Here is a 22,330-nt window from a genome sequence, read left to right as displayed (position 1 = left end):
TATCCCATCATCCATTGCGCGCCGTTAGATCAGCTGACCAGACCCTGCGGGCGCAGATGTAATGGCGGAAAAAGTTGAGCTCAACTTTGCTGAAAGCTGGATCATAAAAATACATTTTTGGGTTAGTATTTTAAATTTAATCCTGCTGTAATTGTTAAATATGGGTACAGTATTTATTATTGAATAATTCTTCCGCTTGTCACCTTTCTGAGTTACTTTAGTTTTTGCATAATTCTGGGCTTTCTTAACTCGTGTAAGATCATTTTTTTTGCAAAGATCTTTTTTGTCTTTTCTTTTCTTCCCTGGAAATATAGTTATTCCTTTCTTTGTGTGGAGACTATGGAAAATTTAATTGTTTGAAATATTTGTTAGCAACCTTCAAATGTTACAATGCTCATGTTGCGAGGTCGGGTTATACCGTTGTAAGGGGTGTGCAGGGGGAGGGAGAGGTACTGTACGCAAATTTTAAGTTGAGTGGTAGAAATCTTTTTGCCTTTAGTTTTAAATTAATGAATTTTGACAATTTTTATTTCCGAAAATTGAAACAAATGTGTTTGATACAAAACTACTGAAAGCTTCATGTTCTATGTGCAATATTGCACTTGTATAATATTGTCACACGATAAATTACAATAGTTATAATTGTCCTTTTACTCTAATTCTAGCATCCGTTTACAACATGTATATACGACATCTATACTAACAGGGAGTAGGGGGAGGTATAGCTGTAGGCTTTTATAGCCCTGCATTCTTAAACCAATTTTTGTCAAAACTTGCAGTTTCCTGGTATTGAGGATGATTTAGGGTCCTCAGCTAACATTCTCTATCTTTTTCAGGCCTTTAATCTAGTAAACAGCACATTTGGCACCATGCTAGAGGCCTTGCCATGGAGTGCATTCCAGGATGACACAACTCACTTTTGGGTACATTATGGGCTGTGCATTTTTGGTTTCGTACTTGCAGTAATGACAATGATTGTACAATTCTCTAAACCTGCGCCATATGGAAAACATGTCAATGATAACACTAACTGGGGCGTAATGGTTCATCAGCGACTAGCGCATACACTATCTGATGCACCGCCAGGAGTCATTCTATTTACTCTTGTTTTCTTTCTCTATGGAGTACAGAGGGAATTCGTCAATATTATATTCTATGTGCTATGGATGTGTCATTATATCCATCGAGGTATCATACACCCTTGGATCATGAACTACAGCAGTGCCAAGACGCCAATAGGAATCCCCATAGCTGGGCTATTTCCCAATTTCCTCTACAGCTACTTAAATGCTGATTGGATCAGCTCAGCATTATATGTACGTGACTATTACAAGGACCCAAGGTTAATTACTGGTGTAGCTCTGTTTGTCATTGGGTTTTGTATCAACCGTGCTGCAGATTTCAAACTCCGAAACCTCAGATCTGGAGGAAATACTGGGTATTTAATTCCTCAAGGTTGTCTCTTCAAGCTCGTTTCCTGTCCTAACTATTTTGGAGAAATGCTTGAGTGGTTTGGTTGGGCAGTTGGGACCTGGTCAGCAGCTGGTTTGGTTTGGTTTTTGTTTGGATGTGGTACTTTTGTTCCAAGGGCAAAACAAAATCACAATTGGTACAAGGAGAGATTTCCAGACTATCCCAAAGATAGGAAAGCATTAATACCATTCATATATTAAACATGATGTTAATGACATTGAGACCAGGAAATTGGATGGCTCCAGGCTTAATACCAGTATACAGTTGCAATACATTGCTGGTGTGCATCATTGGTTTAATACAAAATTTATATATTTTCCATGTCAAATGTATGTATGCATGTTTATTTTGATTCACAGTTTTTCTGTTAGTTTTTGATCCTCTTCATTAATTAAGGAAGTTCATCGCAAAATTCTTCCTGGGATTGGCTTGTGACGCTGTTGAAAAAAGATAGTTTAAACTCATTAAAGTATATGTAATTTTTGCTTTATATTATCATCACCTCCCATGCAGCTACTTATAGTATTGTCATGCAACCTTGTTCGGGGAAGGAAGTGTTGCTTGTCATTGCCGATTAGAACTTATCATGATTTTGAGCCACTAATATTGGGTTTATATTGATGACTAGTTGGGGGAAATATATCCCTGTTTTGGCCATAGTCTCCAATACAGGATATATATTTTCTTTTAACGCCATCAATATAAACTCGTATTGTTAGCTCAAAATCACAATAATTTTCTATCATGATTATCCTATCGCAAGGTAATTCTGAGCCAACAGTACGGGTAAACATTGGCAGCTCTCTCCTATAAAACTCATAGGAGAATCAAGATACTATTATCGATAGCAACAAAAATTCTCGTATTTATACTTTTAATAATATCCAGAGAAAATGAAGACACTAAAAGCAATTGTAGGACTGACATCAGAAGTAATCTTTCTCTCCTAACCTCATCCACGCTTTCATTCGAAATTAGACAGACCTAAGAAGGTAAGTAATAGAGGTGAATAGATTGTTGAATTTGAAAGGGCTTCTTACCTGTCATATAAGATATTCCCTGATACTATGGGCTCTCTGTCTGTAGATTCGTATAATGGGTTGTCCGAATTTTGTTCATGTACTTCTTGATAAATATCTTCCTTTTCTTCGTCTTTCAACACAATTGTTGATTTATCTGTTTCTGAGTTTGGAAAATCTTTGATAACAGTTCTAAAAAAGAAAAATTGTGTCAGTGCTATCCATTTTATAATAATTCTATTTATTTGTATTTTATAAAAGAGTTAAAACTTGCTTGCTTGCTGTTTGCAGATATAAAGCACTTAGGTAATCCCAGAACACTTGAAGTGATGAGAAGGCAATTCATACATGTATCTAACATTGCAATTTGTCATATTTTATATGAATTTAACAAAATTCTTTTATTTCATTCATAAAAGACCAAATAAAAAACTTGTGCTATTTGTCATGCTTCTCCTAACACTTTTCTCGTGTTCTGCCAAATTCCGAGAGCTTTATTACTGCACACAGCTTATTAGAGTGCTCACACTAAATCCGTGAAACAAATACTAATTTTTAGCTTTAAATAGTGATAATTAAACAATAGAAAACAAAGGATTCTGTATGAAATAGTACTAATTAGTACTATTTAATGTTCACGGTTTTAGTGCGTGCACTCTAGAATGTTTTCTATAACTTAATGACAAGGATAGAGAGGCACATGTTGAGTAACACAACTAGTGCTAATTGTAATAATTATTTTGGCATGGCTTGCTCTCAATTTTTGCTTTTGTGGAATTGCATTGCAGACTGATTACAAAGTATGCAGAATATATACGTAACAAGCTAGGCAAATGCTTAGTCAGGTAAGAATAGGTTAAATATCTGCACTCGGAGTACACACAACAAACCTGTGAAAGAGCATTGAAAATAAGTAACATAACATCCTTTGCTTTCAATGAACCCCTCTTTACATTGTCTTTAATGCAAGGCTCACATGAAGACACAAAAGAAATGCTACAAACTCCATTGAGAAAATGTGTTATTTCTTTTGTATTCCATGTTAGCCTTGCATTCAAGACAATTTTAAGAAGAGTCCATTGTTTAACACTGTTGTTTAGAGCTAATTAAGAGTTTTTTCTTGGATTTATTGTGTTCACTTTACTAAGTAGTGTGCAGTATATAGTACTTGTCGCAAGCTTATTTTTCGTCATAATGTTTGATACATGAAATTGGTGTAGACAGCAATGAATGTTGACCTTAACTGAATAGGAAGTATAGGAACAACTTACCCAAAATATGCAGGATTGTTCATGGCTCCAGCTTGGTACCTAACAATGTAACAAAGTCCATCAGATTTAAGTTTCTATCGTTGCATAATGCTACAAGCCCTGTCAAAATTGGCAGTGTTTGCTATACCAAAATAAAGCTACCATTCCAAACTGATTAAGACATAATTGCTCTTTTGCCAGACTTGATTCATCAATAGGCTATTTCATGGATTCTGTTACTCAACCTCAGCCTCGTCAGCGTGTAATATATTCTTTAGAAATTGCCTACAACCTGTGACATTTTTAAGTGTTTCAATTGTTCGTTGATGTGTAAATTCTTTTCATTACTGCAGACTGTAGTCAAATTCTAAAGAAAAATTACACGCTGACGAGGCTGAGGTTGAGTAACGGGATCCGTGAAATGGCCTATTGAGGTTGTCACACAGTCGGTACAGTATATCCACACCCGACCAACCCCCACCTATATACATTTACCACAATATACAGTACCATCCCCATCCCTATCACCTGCATCAACCCACCATCACAATCCTAGGACAATATTAACTAATACATTAGGTAATTAAGTCAGCAATATTCACCTCATTGAAGGATTCTTTTCTTCTTTTGCTCTACGCATTTCTCTGAATGAAAAAAGAAAACATTTTTGCTTGATGCTTTTTGTTTGACCTGATATATGAAATGCTGAACCATCCCTTCTAAACTGCAATTCATTCATCAAGGTAATGTTTTCAGCCATTTATAGATCAAAATGTATGGACAAAAAAATATTTACCGGCCTACACACACTTGCTGGGAAACCTTAACAAAAAAGCCAAAATGATCTAGTAAACCTAACCTCCATCTCCAATATACAACGATGGCAACAATAATGACCACAGCCAAACATATTAAGACTGGAACGACGATAGAAGCAACAGGAACTTCTGTTATTGATTTCTGTAAGCAGGCCTTCCGTGGCATTAAAGTCTTGTTTGAAGACAGGGTTGTTGAGAACGAGGTGACGGGTGTGGAGTGTGATGATGTCACTGCTGCAGTAGTGATGGAGGAAGGATTTGATGACGTCACTGCTGTGGTAGTAATGATAGTATCTAAAGAAAGTTATAGACTTTAGTTTGTTTTAAAGACTGGCATTTGCTTTTTGCAGAAAGATTGTCTCTGGAATGTTTTTATCATTATACGTTTTTACATATCACTTTTTACACTTTCCGCTCACCTTCTCTTAATGCTCCAAAGTCAAAATATTATTTTTATTTTTTATTTTCTTATATTGCATTTCATTGATCACTTGAAAAAGTATCATGGCATGGCTCACTTTCTTGTGCTCAAAAAATTGCAATTTGCCTATGATATTACACAAAGCAATGGACACCTGCTCAACTGAGACCTTCGGCTCGTGGATAATGTTTTCCCATTTCAGGCCACATGTCATTCCCTAGAGTACCATTTCTTCGTTTAACCGTTGCGCATGAAATGACATGAAAATGGATACAACTCAAACAAAGAATCTTATTCTCATAGCAATGACACGTGGTCTGAAATGGGAAAACATTGAGTAGTGAAGTTACTAGCATATCTACCAAAATTTTCTTATTTTTACTTAAAGGTAGAAATGTCAGACAGCACACTATTTTATTCCCACTAATAAATGTGTTAGATATTTCACGAGTTTGTACCATACATGAAGTACCATATGACTAAAGCCTCTAAACCAAGTCTGAGTAGTTTTAAGATATTTAATGTGGCCTCTTACGCTACTGCAGATAAAGGTCAATGTGAATGTTTTAAGGCTCGGTAATTACCTGTATTGTTAATCGCTTGGTATTCTGCTCGGAATCCCTTGTCATTCCATGTGCTATCCGATTGAAAAACCATGAACAAATTATTCGAGGATGACATCACATCACCAGGAATTCTGTTACCATGGAAACTGCCAATCAATTGGCCCTTGTCATCTTTGCCATCATAGATCTTTAGGAGGTCACTTTGGTTTGAAGTCTTGATGAGTGAGAAATGAGAGAATCTCAGTTGGATGGTTTGGTTTGGGTGTACAAGGATGGCCCATGAACACAGTTGCCCATTGGGATACTTCAGTGGGAAAAAGGGAGACTGCAAAGCCCCAGTCGTGTCGTTAAGAACGTACTTACAACCTGAAAAGCAGTGTCAAGAGACCAAAAACTCAGAATCTCGATACTCCACGAGAGTGTAAGGGTAGGATAGATGGGTACGTTATAGTAGTAGTACAAGGGTTGTCACAACATGCACAGAAATACACAGAAATGCCGAAACCATGTTGTGACAACCCTTGTACATACTACTATAACGTACCCATCTATCCTACCCTTGGCACCGCCCTGTACTATAGTTCAATATACTTACTAGTATAGTAACAGTAGTGTATAGTGTGTCCATCTACTCCACCCCTGGCTCCATAAGGGTAAAATCCAGATTTACTATCAGCGTTGTTGTCATTTTCAGTGTCATAATGTATCCACTCTAAAGAGGCAACTGCCCACTTCACTTGCTGGCATTGCTCTGAGTTGTAAGCCAGAAGATAGAATGGATTGTCCACAGGAAGATCAATAGGAGTTGTCTTCAATCCACTGGTACTACAGCAAAAATCAATTGTCGTTCCAGTAATCAGGTAAGTTCCTTGAGGAAGTGTTCCACCTTTCTTGTTTTGGTTTTCATTGTCTTCATCGTCCCACTTCACTTGACCATCTTGTAATCCTCGAGGGCATGTCAGTGTGCTGCTGGCTTTGTAGATGCAATACTCTCCTGTTTATATAAAAATGTATAAATGTCACGTAATACGTTAGAATTTCTCTCTTTGTTCCTTTCAGGGTGTAAAAAAGAGGACAAAGAAAGCGATAACTCCCACAGGTCTTGCTGTCATACGTCAACTCTAAAGGTAATTAGTGTAGGCTGTTCTTTTTTAACCATTTCTTTCCCTCCTTCCCATCAAGTTTGGCTACAAACACACGCCCTACAGACCTTTTAAAATCATGAACACTCTAGCCTTGAGCGACATAAGATTCAAAACCAGAGTTTTACCTTTTGGCCAAACCGTTGTCGCATCAGCATTCCCCGCGCCACTCGTCTTTATACAGAATGATCTGTTAACACTGCTCTCGCGTACCGATCCTTCAACATGAAGAATAGGCGAGCGGCTGTTCTGTGGGTTCTTATCTTCTGTATCTTGGAAACACCAACCTGTCTTCCAAGTAAAATTTGATCTTGGACAGCCAGACACTGGCATGGGAAGACCATAGTTTCCTGCAGGCCAGGATAATGGTGCTATGACATGGAAACAAAATGGTAAACATAACTTGAAACACGCATTATGAGTAAAGTAAAGTAAAGTATGCGTGATGAAGGAAATCAAGCAAAGAGACAACTGGAAAATGCAGTCGGTACACATAACTTGAAACAGTAATCTAGGAAGGTTAAATATCACAAGAAGGACAATGACTGAAATTTCAATCAAGGACACAAGCTAGCAAAGCAAATAAGAGGAAAGCAAGTAAGCAGGCAAGCAAGCAGGCAAACCTACAATCAGACAAGCAAGCAAACAGAAAAACCACCAAGCAAGCAAGCAAGACTAAGCAAGAAAGCTAACAGTACAGGCAGGAAAAACAACGAGCAAACAAACACTAAATGAGTAAGTAAACACTTAATTGTTAAAACAAGGTATTATACATAAGGTTCAATTTAATTATGGGTATGGTTTTCAGTAATTCTACTCTGGAACAGGGTATATAAATTAAATTTCGCTCGCCCTCTGGAACAAGGTATAGGAAATCACGCTCTCTCTCTCTGGAATAGGGTATCTTTTTTCGCAAGTACCGGAATGGGTTTTTTTCATATAACAGGGTATGGTTTTCAGCAATTTTACTCTGGAACAGTGTCAGGCTTCAGAGGGCTCAGCGGCAATTTCCTACCCTAAACAGGCAAGAGTTACTATAGAACCAGAGAAGTACCCTGTAACGTACTCCTAAAATCGTTTAATAGGATAATGGATATGGGAGAAGTTAGGACTACAGTATATTTGCGACAGAGGTTTTACTAAACGTCATAAGCTCCTTCCGTTAACATGCTTGAACCCCAAGAAGTCTTTTCTTCTATCGTCAGCGCGATGTTTCTTTTTTTTAAAAAAAAGCTTAAACGGAATTCGTCACGAGTAAAGAACTTGAACTGCAGCTCATGTGGCTTGTCGGGTCATGGGGGTCAGTCGAAAGTGAGATTTCAAGCCAATCGGGCCATTTAGATCTTTGCACTAGAATTTACGAAGTTGTAGGGTATCTTAGCTGTTTAGTTGTGGAAACCGACAAATACTTTTTTTTTTCATAGTAAATTTGGTCTACTTCACTGATTCACACACTTCAAAATCCCAGTGAAATCCCTAACCAGGATCTGTGGTTTCCGGTTAACTCGGTTTATAAAAGCAAAGATCGGATGTTCACCACCGATACTTTTAACCCCACTAACGAGACTTGATAATGGCAAAAAAATACCTTTGCACAATTTTACCACACATTGCATATGTCTAGTCGTGTTTTAATCAAGCTGTAATACGATAGACTGTCAAGGTTGAATTTGATTGATCAGTTAATCTTTATAAACTATACTGATGCTACTTTGTATGTTCCTTATAATATCATTATTTGACTACTATTATATATTTTATACACTATATCAGAGTTCTGACTATAGCTGTAATAAAACTGCTATAAAAATTCCTTCATTATATAATCGAAAGTATCACTCTAATGAGAATCGACTTTGAAATGTTACCTCTGTTATCTGACGGCCAGACTCACTGACTCAAGTTTTACATAATTAAAGAACAATGAACAAACGCAATGTACTTACCAGAATAATGTGAGCATACTGTTAGGATAGTAAATATGCGCGGAAAGAAATTGCGTAAGAAGCCAGGCATAGTGAAGCAGTCGTGTTGTTGTGCTCAGATAAACAAGTTGTTAATATTTAGTTTTGTGGTTAAATATTATGAGTGTGAACGTGTGAGAAGTGTCAGTTGGACAATTCACAGGTAGCCCAAGCTTGGTTTCTGTGGTGTCCTGCTATAAGGAAATGTATGGAGATTCATCAGAAATTTCAATAAAATCATTGAAACGTGAAATAAAGCCTCGAAATTTTACCCGATCATTGAGAAATAGCACTTCTTTCGCTCTGCGTGGTTATTTTTTTAATTTAGCCCGTTTTAAGATTTTTTCCCCCACCAGTAAGAAATAAGAGAAGGTTGGAAACTCGAGTCCCAAAAGCGAACCATCACGGGTCTTTGAAATCTCGTACGTCTTCGAATTATTCCTTACTGGTGGGGGAAAAAAATCTTAAAACGGGCTAAATTCAAAAAATAACCACGCAGTTTAAAAGAAGTGCTATTTCTCAATGATCGGGTAAAATTTCGAGGCTTTATTTCACGTTTCAATGATTTTATTGAAATTTTTGATGAATCTCCATACATTTCCTTATAGCAGGACACCACAGAAACCAAGCTTGGGCTACCTGTGGACAATTCAAATCGCAAAATGTTAGGGGAGGGGAGGTTAGGTTGACCATCTTTTCGTCACGTGAAAAAAAAAACAAAACAAACAAACAAACAAAAAAACAAAACAAAAACAACAACAACTGGGTTGCCTGCGAAAGTCTGGTCTAGAAATATTATGATTGTGAAAGTGTGAGAGGTGTCAGTTGGAACAATTCAAATCGCAAAATATTAGGGGAGGGGAAGGTTAAGTTAACCATATTTTTGTCACGCGAAAAATAATTACTACTGGGTTTCCTAAGTAAGTCCGGTCTAGAAATGTGTTTTTTAATCACTGCCAAATCAGACGAATACTTTACACAAAAGCAACTACTCTTTATGTTATATAAAAAAGAAGTATTAAAAATAATTATTGTCATTTATTTTGTTAATAATTTTCGTACGTGCGTACGTACATAACGTACTTTTCTCCCACAGTCGTCTTTCGCTTCAAAAAAATATTTCGCACACCCGTTTTCTCGGTAATAAGAAGTAGTCGACTCGTAGCAAGCCTAATGAGGAATTCATTTGGCATTCAAAGTTTGTTTTTTCTTCTCTGGACTGAAACTGCGGGAGATGACGGTTTATAAAAGCTAGAACGCGGAGAATAGCAAAAAAGATCACAGTCCGAGGAAATAACTGCAATTTTTAGCTCGTGTTTAATATTTAAATATAACTAACGGCTTTGTCCTTGTGCGTCATTGATCAGTACAAACCTGTTTATACGGTCTGCAACTAATGCAAGATCGTTGATTACGAAAATAGAGGCCGTCGTCTGCCGGAGTTAAAACACAAATGGTCTCCTAATGAGAATTGATAATCTTTTAGTATAACAGCCCATCGTGGCGTCCATAAAGTGGGAGCCTCTCTTTGATCTATCTTTCTAGCGCCTGAAGAACCACAGGGATTCCATTAGCAATTATTTCCAAGCCGTCTCTTTAGTTGGATCCCTCTGGTATTTCTATATTCATAGGACCAACAGTTTAAATAGACCTCTTTACCTTAGTTGGGCCTTTCTCATTTCACCCCACGGGTCATTCCCTAGAATATTATTTCTTTGTTTAACGGTTTAAACCCTTTCTGTGAATCGATAACACGTGCAAAATCCAAGATTCTATGGCTGAGATAGCTTATGAGATCCCCTTTAAAAACTATCTTAGTTAACTTAAAAATACAAAAGGAATAGGACGAATTTGATCAATAACAGAGCGGTTTCCTTTGTGACGCCATTTTCCTGTTTTTTCGCATCCAGTTCAAAGTTTGACCAAGGAAGACTGGTGACTACCTCGCTGTGCAAAGGATTCTGGAAAAGAATTTGTATTCTCAAAAATTATTCCCACAATCCATTGCACAAATAGGTAGTTACCAGTCTCTTTTAAACATCCAAAAAGGCAAATGTCATGAAAATAAAAATTGATGAATAAAAATTTGTCCTACGTTTTATACTTTTAACACTACATTGTTCGATAGATTCAAAACTAGAATTTTTTTCCTGAAAATTTTTAGGCGAAAAAGTTTTTTAGTAAATTAACAGTCTTTTCGGGAGTATTGAAAGAGTGTACAAGCAAACACGCAGCTGGAGTAACTCTTAAAACCCTGTAGCTCTGACGTAGACTACTTAATGATTTATAAGCTGTTATAATTATGTTTGCTTATTCGGGCACTTCACTGATTTGGACGTGCAAAAATCACTTGTCGTCTTTAAGAATCGTTTAATGTCGAAAACAAACTTTGGAAAGATGGTTGAGTAGGATAGGAAATCAGATAGACCGATCTTAATAGTGTCAGAAGATGAAGACAGACTTAAACTGTCAAAAATCTATAATGTCAATATATGCAGACGGATTAAGTGCAAGTCAGATGTTTTATCTCGTAGATAAATATTTATTATAAGAGTTGAAGTCCAATTCTAGTTGTGTAATTAGGATTTGAGAAATGTGAGGGCGGATCTCAACTTCCATGTTTTCAGTTTATCATTATCATTATCGATAGCGATGACAGATGACCTTGTTGTTCTTTTCGTTCTTATCATTTTTCTTACTCTTGTTGTCAATATACGACTTGCACTAACAGGTCACGTCACCCCATCCCCCTTAAAGCGAGCACATGAGCCAAAATGAACTCCGGCAATGAAAAGAGCACCTCAAATTTAGTGAGAGGGCGAAGTTTCAGCTCTAAATGTTTTCTATAGAAGAAATGACATTAAATATAAAATCAAAAATTTTACAAGGATTTGTATGGGAAAAGTTTGCATGGTAAGCTTGTGCCATCCAGCACATTTTCCCAAACAAATCCTTATAAAACATTCAATTTTATATCTAATGCCATTTCTCCTGTTTCGCTTATTATGAGCTGAAACTCCGCTTCCCTACTAATGCCAAGATGCTCTCTTCGTTTCTGTTTTTTATTTTGACAAAACTGCTCGTTTAAAGGAAGGAAGGAAGGGGCACGTGACAACAACAACAACAACAACAATACAACAATATCATTGTCAAGCGCAGAGAAAATATATATAGGAAAAAAATCGAAAAACCGACTTGTCACATGTCATCTAAGAATGGTTTATCTTGTCACTGTTGTTTTTGTTGTTGTTGCTGTTGTTGTTGCTGTTGTTGTTGTTGTTCTTCGCCTTCTTAGTCTTCTTCTTCTTATTGTTTCAATCATCGAATGACAGACTTTATTATCATCGTTCATCACCCCCAACACCATCTGTTCCATTTTGCTTTAACCTAAAATAGAAAAAAGGCATTTACAAACTCATGATATTTACTAAAATAAACCCCAGATTGAAAGCAACTGAATAACGGAAAAATCGCTGTACACGAACAACAGATGACTTGAAAAACAAAACCAGACAAATGCATAATAAAATATCGATATATATACAAAAAATATTCGAACGGAAAGCGGTTACTTGCAGTGAGCATCATTTTCGAAACTATAAGGTATCAAGGACATTAATAGGAGCAATGTGCAGCGGAATCAGAAAATAATCTTTCCCAACTCATACAAAAACCTACCTTGCAAAACGTCTTTGTTACGAAACAGTTAAAAGTCTGATTCAACAACACGGCGGCCATCTTAGATCGCAAGGCATTTAATATGAGGTGTGCAGGGGGAAAATAAAGTTTTGTTAAAGGGACTTGGATGAAAACGCCCCAATTTTTGAAAGTCCAAATAATTAAAGTATTTGAGGATAATATAGAGTGCAAACAATTAATCCGTGAAATACTAATTACTAAATAGCACAAAATAGTGCTCATTAAACAATAGAAAACAATGGAATTTGCATGAAATTGTGCTATTTAGTATTATTAAAGTTTCATGGTCATATTGTTTGCACTCTATGACGCAATTATGACTATGTAAACATGATCAGTGAAAATTTTAGCCTGGGAGCCACTTGCAGTTGAGAAATTTTGGATTAAAAGCAGAAAGAACAATAGGGTTGAGTAAATGACGTCATTTACTAACAATTTAGATGCTGAATAAAATTGTTAATTTTTATCCGCCACTTTTGACTGTGAAGAAAATATGTTGCTTGGCTACTATTGGCGCCATATAAATAAGTTTAAACAAGTTTCAAGTCATTTTCAATTTTCATCCAAGTGCCCCTTTAAAGTAATGACGTCGATTAATATTAACAGCCCACCACATGAAGAGAATACAACAAAAGATGAATTAAGACGCCACATCGATCACCTTTACCCGCAAACTAAGAAAGACAAGCACACGAAACTCTATATATATTTCCCGTCATCTTTCCTTTTGTTTTGCCTCCAGCAAGATGGCCGTCGTATTGACGAAGTACTCCATGGTTGCTGCACTGTAGTCCCCGCGTATGATTTCGATTTTTTAAAAGTTTTAATTGGCAGCAAACTTCTTGCAAAGAATAAAGCTTGTTATTTCTATTAATTTTGCATTTTGCAGGGTATTGCATTTAAGCTGTTTGTTTAGTGCTTAGCAGCATTATCCGACGAAGTTCTTGCGTGGGGTATCTTTTTTTTCGGGAAACTGAACTAAAAGCGTTGGCAAAGAAGGCACACTAGCCCAAGGCTAACTCTTTGGTTTTTAGTGTCGCTGTGGGAAGGCCAACCCTCTTTCACCAGATTCAAGCAACATATCAATTTAAATTATTAGCAATTAAGCACCTGCTTTAAAAAACACTTAGGATCATCAAATTTTCATGACGTTTTGTTAGCTCGTGTTTTGTAACCTAGGTAACCCGCGATTCTCCAAACTTCCTAACTTTTGACTTTAACATGTTTGAAAATGTCTAAAACTGAACGACGAAAATACCCTGGAGTGAGATGAAATCAAGAGGTAACTAAGTTGGCTTTTCTTGCAGAGACAAACGAATAACATTATCTACATTAACTGATGTTATACCAGGGGAAAGATTTGTTTTTAAGGTATAAAATGAAAAAAAGGTCTTTCTTACTTTTTTTTACTTTAACACTACAATAATCTTTATTTAACGAGCAAGCAAACGCATTAACCATGAATTAGTCTAGTAATTTGTTCTTTTTCTTTCTTTTTTACGTAAACTGTCTATCATTATAAGAAATTAAATATAGATGATTTTTTGGGAGAGATTTTTTTGATAGGGATATTGCTGCAATAACTTAAACGATTTATAATTCATCAATTAAAACGCCGGATCTAACAAAAACCTGCACAGACCGGACAATGACACTGTTTCATGTGATTGGTCAAAGAGATGTGTAGTTGCTTTTGATTGGCCAATATTGGTATACGTCATAGGTGCGGTGTTGAAAGACAGATCATGTGGGGTTTTCTTGGTCATGCGATGTCAAATGCCTAAATCTAGCCTCACGAAAGAGAAGCAGCTGTTCTGCTAACGCATATTTAGCAATAAACTATCAACTTGCCGGCAAAGACCTCGCTGCTTTTTCGAATACTTTATCGTTTAGATCAGTGGTGAAAAACCCGTGACAGGACCTCGAAGTTAAAGTTAAGTCTTAGAGCCTTGATTGAACTAAACATGGGAGAAAGCATTTCTCTTCAAATATCATTCGGTATAATTGCTATGCTTGCACTTAGCTGCAACTTTGTGTTTTGTTTGGTGCTACTTATGGACCGAAGGATGCTTCGCCAGGCTTGTAATGTCTTCTTGTTCAGCCTTGCGGTCACCGACATGCTAACAGGTAGGCGAAAAGTGTAATAATGTTTTTAGTAAATGCAGGTCAAGACCTATGCTGGGAGATGTCGTAGTAAGATATATTTAAAACTCGTTATTTCATTTTATTTTTTTACTTTTTGATTTTAATAACAATGAATATTGTGTGTTAAAATAGTTGCTGTATTGAAACTGGAAAAATTCTATCAGTATTAAATAAACTCACTGACCTTAAATCTTTTCTTTTTCAATGAAATAATAATAATACTTTAAAACCGAAGTCACCATAAACTTGGAAAATAATATTTATTTAGGGAAGATGTTCTCTGTCGTTTGTTGTCTTACCAACTCATACATCTTTGCTTGTTATATAATACCTTTAAAATTTGTAACAAAAAAAAACAAAAAAAAAAAACACGTAGTCTTCAAATATCATTTAATGTTATATACGAGTTTGTGCTCAATTGGATCGGACTGTACAATGTCACTGTACCATGGAAAGAGTTTGCAATATTTTCCAAGAGAATAGTAAACCTTTAGACAGACAAATAGATAGAGCTATTTCTAAATTATCTTTATCGTAGATGAAACCATCCGCGAAATACTTCGTATACTTCTTAGAAGACTATGCTATGATTTCTAAATTTCTTTTTTTTTTTTTTTAGAAAATGTTCACTCAAAATAATACTGAAAGCAATTCTTGTTTTACCTTTCGAAACCATTAAAAGGTTTCAAATGTTATATTTTGTGTTTCAGTATTAACCATATTTGTACTGAAGTATTTTCGTCTTTATTTCAGTTCTGCGGCTTCATGCAATTTCGTTCTAGTCCAATTCTGTATTGTGAATGCTGCAGTATTGTATTACGATAATTAAAGCAACTATACTATAGACTACGTGAGTAATAGCATAATTTGTATAATGCTGTATAATTTGGCAGTAATTTTAAACTGTTTTGGAGAGCCGAATAAATAGAATAGAAAAAATAGTTGATGACGCGGAAAATTCGCGTGGGTCAAAGCATGTTGCGGCGTGACATAACACTTGTTTATTTTTGTTTCTTAAAGGGACTCTGAGGTGCCAGACACATCATAGCTTAAAATGTACATCAAACCTTGTTGATTTTGAAAATCGAAATGAAAATTCCATGAAATGCTTTTTTGGGGTGATATCGTCAGTCAAAGTTGCGAAATGACTTAAGCTGGGCTCCCTGTGGAATATCGCGGATTTGATGGCTTGGGATGAATGAGGTGTGATGACGTCAGATAGTGGAACATGCTGGATAGCTGGAGCTGAATCAACCAAATTTCGCTATGGAAGTATGGCTGTTCTTTATCAATTTGAGCCGGAAATTGCTTGAGGAGAAGAATATAATACACCCGATGAAAGTGTGAGCGAGGACAGTGAGCTAGAAGAAGTGGCGAACGAGGAAAGGCTTCTAGGAATCGATTAAAGTCAACAATGTGTCGTGATGAAAACTGCTGGCTGATATGTGTTTATGTTGTTAAATGAGCTTATTAGGTAAAGGATTATGAGGTAAATGAAACATTTTATTTCACGCAAGATTTCAATCTTTTCTGATGTTAAACTCAACGTAATTTTTAGACGTGACATGCATCACGACTATCGTGTCTGAACCGAGATGTGCTTAGGACTGCATTTAATAGTTTCTCTTCATGACAGAGAAGGCTCATTCCAAATTGAACAAATATTACAAATAAGTGAGTTTTTTAAAGTATTTTCTATTACGTTCTTATATTCCAAATAAGTGAGCTTTTTTCGGTATTTTCTATTTCATATACGTATACGTTCAATGCATATTCATTTCGCTGAAATGCTTTTTCAGCCCTCTGCGTTGTGCTAGTTCTGATATCGCCAATTTATAATTACATCGTGAATGCACGGTTATCTTAGCAAAAAGATCAGCATGTGTGGTATCTAAGATATTAAAGATCTACCTTCCCTGAATGAGGAAGATACTGGCTTTAAAGAAGATGGAAGTGAAGATGAAGTTGCTGACACGTACACCACATCGATTCCTAGAAGCCTTTCCTCGTTCGCCACTTCTTCTAGCTCACTGTCCTCGCTCACACTTTCATCGGGTGTATTATATTCTTCTCCTCAAGCAATTTCCGGCTCAAATTGATAAAGAACAGCCATACTTCCATAGCGAAATTTGGTTGATTCAGCTCCAGCTATCCAACATGTTCCACTATCTGACGTCATCACACCTCATTCATCCCAAGCCATCAAATCCGCGATATTCCACAGGGAGCCCAGCTTAAGTCATTTCGCAACTTTGACGAACGATATCACCCCAAAAAACGCATTTCATGGAATTTTCATTTCGATTTTCAAAATCAACAAGGTTTGACGTACATTTTAAGCTATGATGTGTCTGGCACCTCAGAGTCCCTTTAAGTGAATCGTTTGAATTTTTTTAGTTGGTTTTTTTATTTTACCTCAAAGTCTTTCACTTTAATTCTTTGCTGTGCTGATACACTGACCAGAACTAGTTGAATAAAACTTACCAATCAGATAACAGTAATCTAGACAGAGATTTAACTGATAACAGTGTTAGCCAATCAGATTACCACGTTTTCACACTCTCATTATATCCACGTGCTATCTGATTGGCTGGTTAAAAATATCGAACAAAATGTCGCAATATGATTGGTTGATGATGCTAGTTTATCAAAGTGGTCCAGTTGGAGCAATTTTTCTCTTTTCTTTCCTTCCTTCCTTCCTTTTTTCCTTTCTTTTTTTCTTCCTTCCTTCCTTCCTTTTCTTTCTTTCTGTTGTCTTTGCTTTTCGGCTTTGTTCGTTCTTTAATTTAGCTTCTTTTCTGGTGTTATTCCTTCTGCTTCCTACTTTCCTCTACTATTATTCGCCGGCACCCGGTCCTTTCAATACCTCATTGCTTCTCTTCAGTATACGAATGTACCACCCATCGCCCTAGCTATTCGTGGCTCTTTATTTCAATCAGTTAAATGTCTTACCTCATCACACTTTACACGCACAACTAAAGTTTCTTAGTATAAATGCACATCGCTGCCTGAACCAGCCTCTGGCTGATTTAAGTCGGGCATGCCGGGCTATATGACTCACAGATCGAAGCCTGAAACAATCTCTGGGCTGGCATGGCTAACTCTTAGATGCGGAGGGAGGACAATCGGAGAACCCGTTGAAAAAAAACCGAATCGAAGGAGAGACCTAACAATCTCTACTCACATTTAATGATGAATCCTAGAAAGTCATGTGTTTATGAGTAGTTGAAATAATCAATCAATCAATCCATTCCTCGCTTTTCTTATTAGTAGAACGACATCTAGATGCCCCCCTTTTTCCATTGTCTACAAGAGTTTATTAAATCAACTTTTATCAGTATTATATGAATGTGGTTACGTGTTCGTAAAAAAACTGCTTCTTCCTTAGTTTTGGTTTGATTTTTTTTTTGGACAGAGCTTGATTTTCGCTATTTTTCTTCCCAAATTGTACAAACGCATGACATTCCGGAGTGATTATCTCAAAAACAAGCTCGGGACACCCCATTTTTCTTTGCATTTTTGAAATCAGCGTTAAATTTCACGTTAAAATAGTTTCAATTTTCAATTTTCTGTTTATTATTCACCAAAGTAGTCAGCCATCTTAAAATAAATAATAGTTGTTCTTTCTAACTAACGTATATAACCTCCTAAATAAAAGAGATGTAAATTATGTTTCCTCAAGCTAGATTTTTTCTCAAATCATCAGTTCAAGGTGCTTAAAAAGCTGTGGAAAGCTATTCTGTAATTTCTCCAAACTCTTTTAAACCGAATAAAAGAAAACTTATGACATTTTCAAATCATTCCAGAAGAAGCTCAATAGCCATAATTGCTTTGTAGTGCCATTAGTGAAGAAAAACCTTAAATGTGTATGACATATGATTTATGGATTTCAGGTCCTAAAACAAACACAATTCTAAATTCCTAATCGAACCGGTTGTCAAGTAGAGTTTATTTTACCATAATTATTGATATCAGCAGTTGGACTCGTACCAACCGATATTTTTATTCTGAAATCCTTGAAAAAGATGTATAGGGAAAAAAGGAAGAACGTTTCCTGTTGCACCTATAGATAATATTAATAATTCTATGACGTTTTTCTTTTGTCAGGATCAGTTTTCAAGCTATAATTTTGAGAGAAATCTCAAAAAAGAAAAATAATTCTGTCCGTATTGTGACGTCATCCGGCCGCCATGTTGTACTTGTCTCGGTTTTGGCAATGTTTTATTCGATTACTCGCTTTTAATTTCTTTGCTTCATCAAACGTCATTAAGTTACAAAAAATTGTAATGAGAATCAGATCACGATCCGAAAAAAAAAAAACCATTACTCTAAAATTGTTGTTTTTTTAAACTGTCATGTATTTTTTTTGCTTGTTTACTCAGCTATAATTCCAATAACCGATAAAAGCTTAAGTAAATAGTTGCCTGTTTTGATTGCAAAAATTCTTTACTTTTATGATAGATTTTATTTTAATTTGAACTAGAAACCACGGATTTTTAAAAAATATTTGCTAGATTTGCTAAGAAGTTGAACGCAATCAAAATTTTACCGAGGCACACATTTAAAAAAAATAATAAATTATAGAATTTAGAACGGATAGTGCTTAGTCTTTTTTCGTTGAAATTAATACCTCTTGTGTTATGTATCATAGTAACATCACGTGATATTTAACATAATAACATAATTCGTTAAAAGAAAATACTATAGATTTATTATCATCGTTTAAGACCAAAAAGTAGTCATTTAAAAAAGTTTCAATTTTTTTCGATAGCGTGTAAAATTCTCGGTGTTTAAATATTGTTTCAAATATTTTAAAATCTCGAAAAGTGTTTCAAATTAATGATCAAGAAAGTTTATTTTTTACTTACATTAAGAACAGTGATAAGTATATAGATTTTTACTAACGCTGCATAATTTAAATGTTCGAGCGGTATTGATTTCAAGACTATTTGAAGAACATTTTGAGCAAACTGTCAACTTGTCAGAGACCGTCATGCAAGGATTGTCATATACATCTAGTTGTTTAAACATTACAAATTCATACGAGTTTATCAGAAGCTCCGACTTCAAAATCCTGGAGATTTTATAGTCATTTTGAAGGGTAAACAACAGGACAAGTTTTATCCTTGACTCCGAATTTGATTATTGCCATTAGCCATTCCGAGGTTGAAAATAAGACGGGGTCCACTATTTAAGGGAACATATTTCCAAGATTCTCTTCTGATTCTTTCATATAATAAGAAGGATACTTTTTTTTGATAATACTAATGATAATAAAATAATGACAATTAAGGAAGCAAGGAAGGAAGGAAGGAAGAAACGAAGAAAGAAACAAACAAAGAAAAAAAAAATGGGCAACACGAAGGAACCAAAGGAAAGAAAGAACAAAAGAAAACAAAATGGAAACAAAAAAGTGAATAAATGAACGTCAGACTAGGCACATATCTGCGTGAACTCGGGCTTCATAGCAGAAAATCGAAAGAATTCTTCGTGAACACTGTCATCCTTCTGACGAAACCTTGAAAAATTCCGCCATTGCTCGACCATGTGCTTATGAGGCGCATACAACGCATGCGCATAGAACTTGTGCATGCGCTTTGAACGCAACTGCGATCTGTGACAGAACGCAAATAAAGCCCAATTTATACCTCGGGCATTTCTTTGAAAGCCCGAGTAAAAAATAAATATATAAAGAGAAGGGATAAAATAAACAGCAGAGTGCCTTCCAGTTTATCCAATCCCCCCTCCCCCCCCCCCCCCCCCCCCCACACACACACATGGTAACCATGGCATAAAACTAATCTTATTTCTACCTTTCTTTCGTTTTCACACAGGTATAAGCCTATTCGTAACACCCAATTACATCATCGCTTCAGAGTACTTTACTATCCCAGGAGGCATCGCGGGTGACCTATTTTGCCGCCTGTTCTACTCCCAGTGCATTGTCTTCACATTGGGTATCGTGTCTGTATACACACTGACCTTCATGGCCGTGGAACGTTGGTACGCGGTCACGCGGCCTCACAAGTAGGTATTCAAATTATATGATCATCACTATAAATTCCAATCCGATCTATAAGCTTTTGCCTAGTTGGAGCCTAGCCGCTGTGGTGATTGTTCCACGATGTGATACAACAGCTAAAGCTTGATAAATTGTAATAGATTTTACCCCATTTAAAAAATCAAGTTCAGTCATATGTAGAATCTCGTATGTCTTTGTACTTCTGTTGGAAATCAAGAGAGCCGTAGCGGTAGTGCTTTCGGGAGTCTCGGTTTAGATTCCGAACGACTTCGAATTCTCCAGGACGGAAAAAAAAGCAGGCGATTGCGGACTAGTTTGAAGTCAATCAATCAATCAATCAATTTTTTTTTTTTTTTATAATTTCAAAGTTACATTGATATAATTAAATAAATTAAGTATGACAGATTTAAAAGTACAGACCATCTGTAAATAACCATAGGGGCTAGACTAAGTTCTGTTTGGATTGACAGCGAAAAAACCATGCATGAAATCTTCCTTGGTGTAAACGAGACGATATAATGCAATTTAGACCACCTTACCTAACTCATCACGATATATTCCAATTCGATCTGTGAGTTAGCCATGCCCTGACTTAGAACAGCCCAGAGGCTGTTTGAGGGCTTGATCTGTGAGTTAGCCGTTCTCTGACCGACTTTGATCAGCACAGAGGTTGCCGTGCAAGTTGATTGATAAAATTTGAAAGGTTTTCTTCTCACTGCTTAGAGAAGAATAGGTTTGGTACAAGCCGGGGATAAGGCACATTCATGAAGTTAGTATTAAGAGATCGAAAAATTCCTAGTCTCTTCACGCTCTTTCTGTTTCACTTATTTCTTAATTTATAATTTATTTCTCGTAGCGTTTGATACTCATTCTAACAAGATGTCATATTTTTCAGGTATAAAGATATGTTCTCTAAGAACAAAAAGTATATCTATGTTGGCGTTGTATGGCTGCTTTCCTGCTTGCTCAACTCGCCTCACGCCCTCGAGATGGAAATGACCACTAAAAACTTCACGGAACCCAAGTGCATCTGGGTTACCGCCATTTCCAGCAAGAGTACCAGACAGGCTGTTGCATTCCTGGAATTCCTGGGTAAATACTTTTTGCCAGTTTTCATAACGTGCGCCACATTTTTGAGCCTCCAGATCACGGTCAAAAAGCCTGGGAACTTGTTCTTGCGTCGCAATGGCAACGCTGGTGTACGACTCCTGCGCATGTGCACTTTCACGGCTTTTGTCCTGGCGGTATGTTGGTTTCCCAATCAGTTGTATTACTTGCTTTTTAAATATAATTTAACAAAGCTAAACGTCCCCTGGCACCATGCTACGGTTGTTTTATGCATGTTCAACTCGTGCGTCAATCCTTGGGTATACTGTGTGACCAATAAGACGTACCGTAGAAAGTTCGCAGCCCTTCTTCATAAGTGCTTCCCTAGAGTAGCAGTGAACTGCGAGACAACTTCTGCCACGGCGCCGTTTGAAGGATCTACAGCCACAGATAAACGAACCAAGGATAATCAAACTATATCTACAGAAAAATCCGTAGCTTTTTGTGTTGAAAAGTTCAACGAGGTGGTCAGTTTCGATGAATCAGAAGAGGTTTCGCGTGCAGCTGATGATAATTCGAGAAATCCCGCCCAAATGGAGCATGAGTACGAAGGTACGGAACTTGGACGCGTTTACAGCCCAACCTTAAAAGAAACTGCGGCCAAATAGATCCACAAACACTTTTGTGTTCGGCTAAACAGCACTATATTACAAAGCTTTTCTGTATACGCGGTTTATCTTATAATAAAATATGAAATCATTATA

The 22,330-nt window shown here is 36.5% G+C and overlaps 3 protein-coding genes across 4 annotated transcripts; 2 read left to right on the top strand and 1 right to left on the bottom strand.

Moving 5' to 3' along the window:
- The first annotated feature begins 41 nt into the window (after positions 1–41).
- On the top strand, positions 42–1,957 carry LOC116308341 (uncharacterized). Its single transcript, XM_031718742.2, has 2 exons — positions 42–121; positions 837–1,957. Exons 1-2 carry the CDS (start codon positions 62–64, stop codon positions 1,671–1,673), a joined length of 897 nt encoding a protein of 298 aa, XP_031574602.2. The 5' UTR covers positions 42–61; the 3' UTR covers positions 1,674–1,957.
- Positions 628–8,748, bottom strand: LOC116308337 (uncharacterized). Its single transcript, XM_031718733.2, has 9 exons — positions 8,636–8,748; positions 6,818–7,060; positions 6,143–6,541; positions 5,566–5,913; positions 4,602–4,854; positions 4,345–4,386; positions 3,764–3,802; positions 2,514–2,684; positions 628–1,910 (listed from the first exon to the last, which is right to left on the bottom strand). Exons 1-9 carry the CDS (start codon positions 8,703–8,705, stop codon positions 1,865–1,867), a joined length of 1,611 nt encoding a protein of 536 aa, XP_031574593.2. The 5' UTR covers positions 8,706–8,748; the 3' UTR covers positions 628–1,864.
- Positions 7,039–22,328, top strand: LOC116308338 (allatostatin-A receptor). 2 transcript variants are annotated; one of them, XM_089030150.1, is made up of 3 exons: positions 7,039–7,424; positions 20,332–20,524; positions 21,415–22,328. In XM_089030150.1, exons 1-3 carry the CDS (start codon positions 7,421–7,423, stop codon positions 22,232–22,234), a joined length of 1,017 nt encoding a protein of 338 aa, XP_088886276.1. In that variant the 5' UTR covers positions 7,039–7,420; the 3' UTR covers positions 22,235–22,328. The 2 variants fall into 2 exon arrangements, with proteins under 2 accessions (XP_088886276.1, XP_031574594.1); XM_031718734.2 differs by lacking the exon at positions 7,039–7,424 and adding an exon at positions 14,112–14,479.
- Positions 22,329–22,330: the final 2 nt, after the last annotated feature.

Source organism: Actinia tenebrosa, unplaced genomic scaffold (assembly GCF_029948245.1).
Source record: "Actinia tenebrosa isolate PJP-AT-01 unplaced genomic scaffold, QUT_ActTen_1.0 PGA_scaffold15__27_contigs__length_11533743, whole genome shotgun sequence".
NCBI classification, from domain to species: domain Eukaryota; kingdom Metazoa; phylum Cnidaria; class Anthozoa; order Actiniaria; family Actiniidae; genus Actinia; species Actinia tenebrosa.
This window is presented reverse-complemented; position numbering and strand designations above follow the sequence as displayed.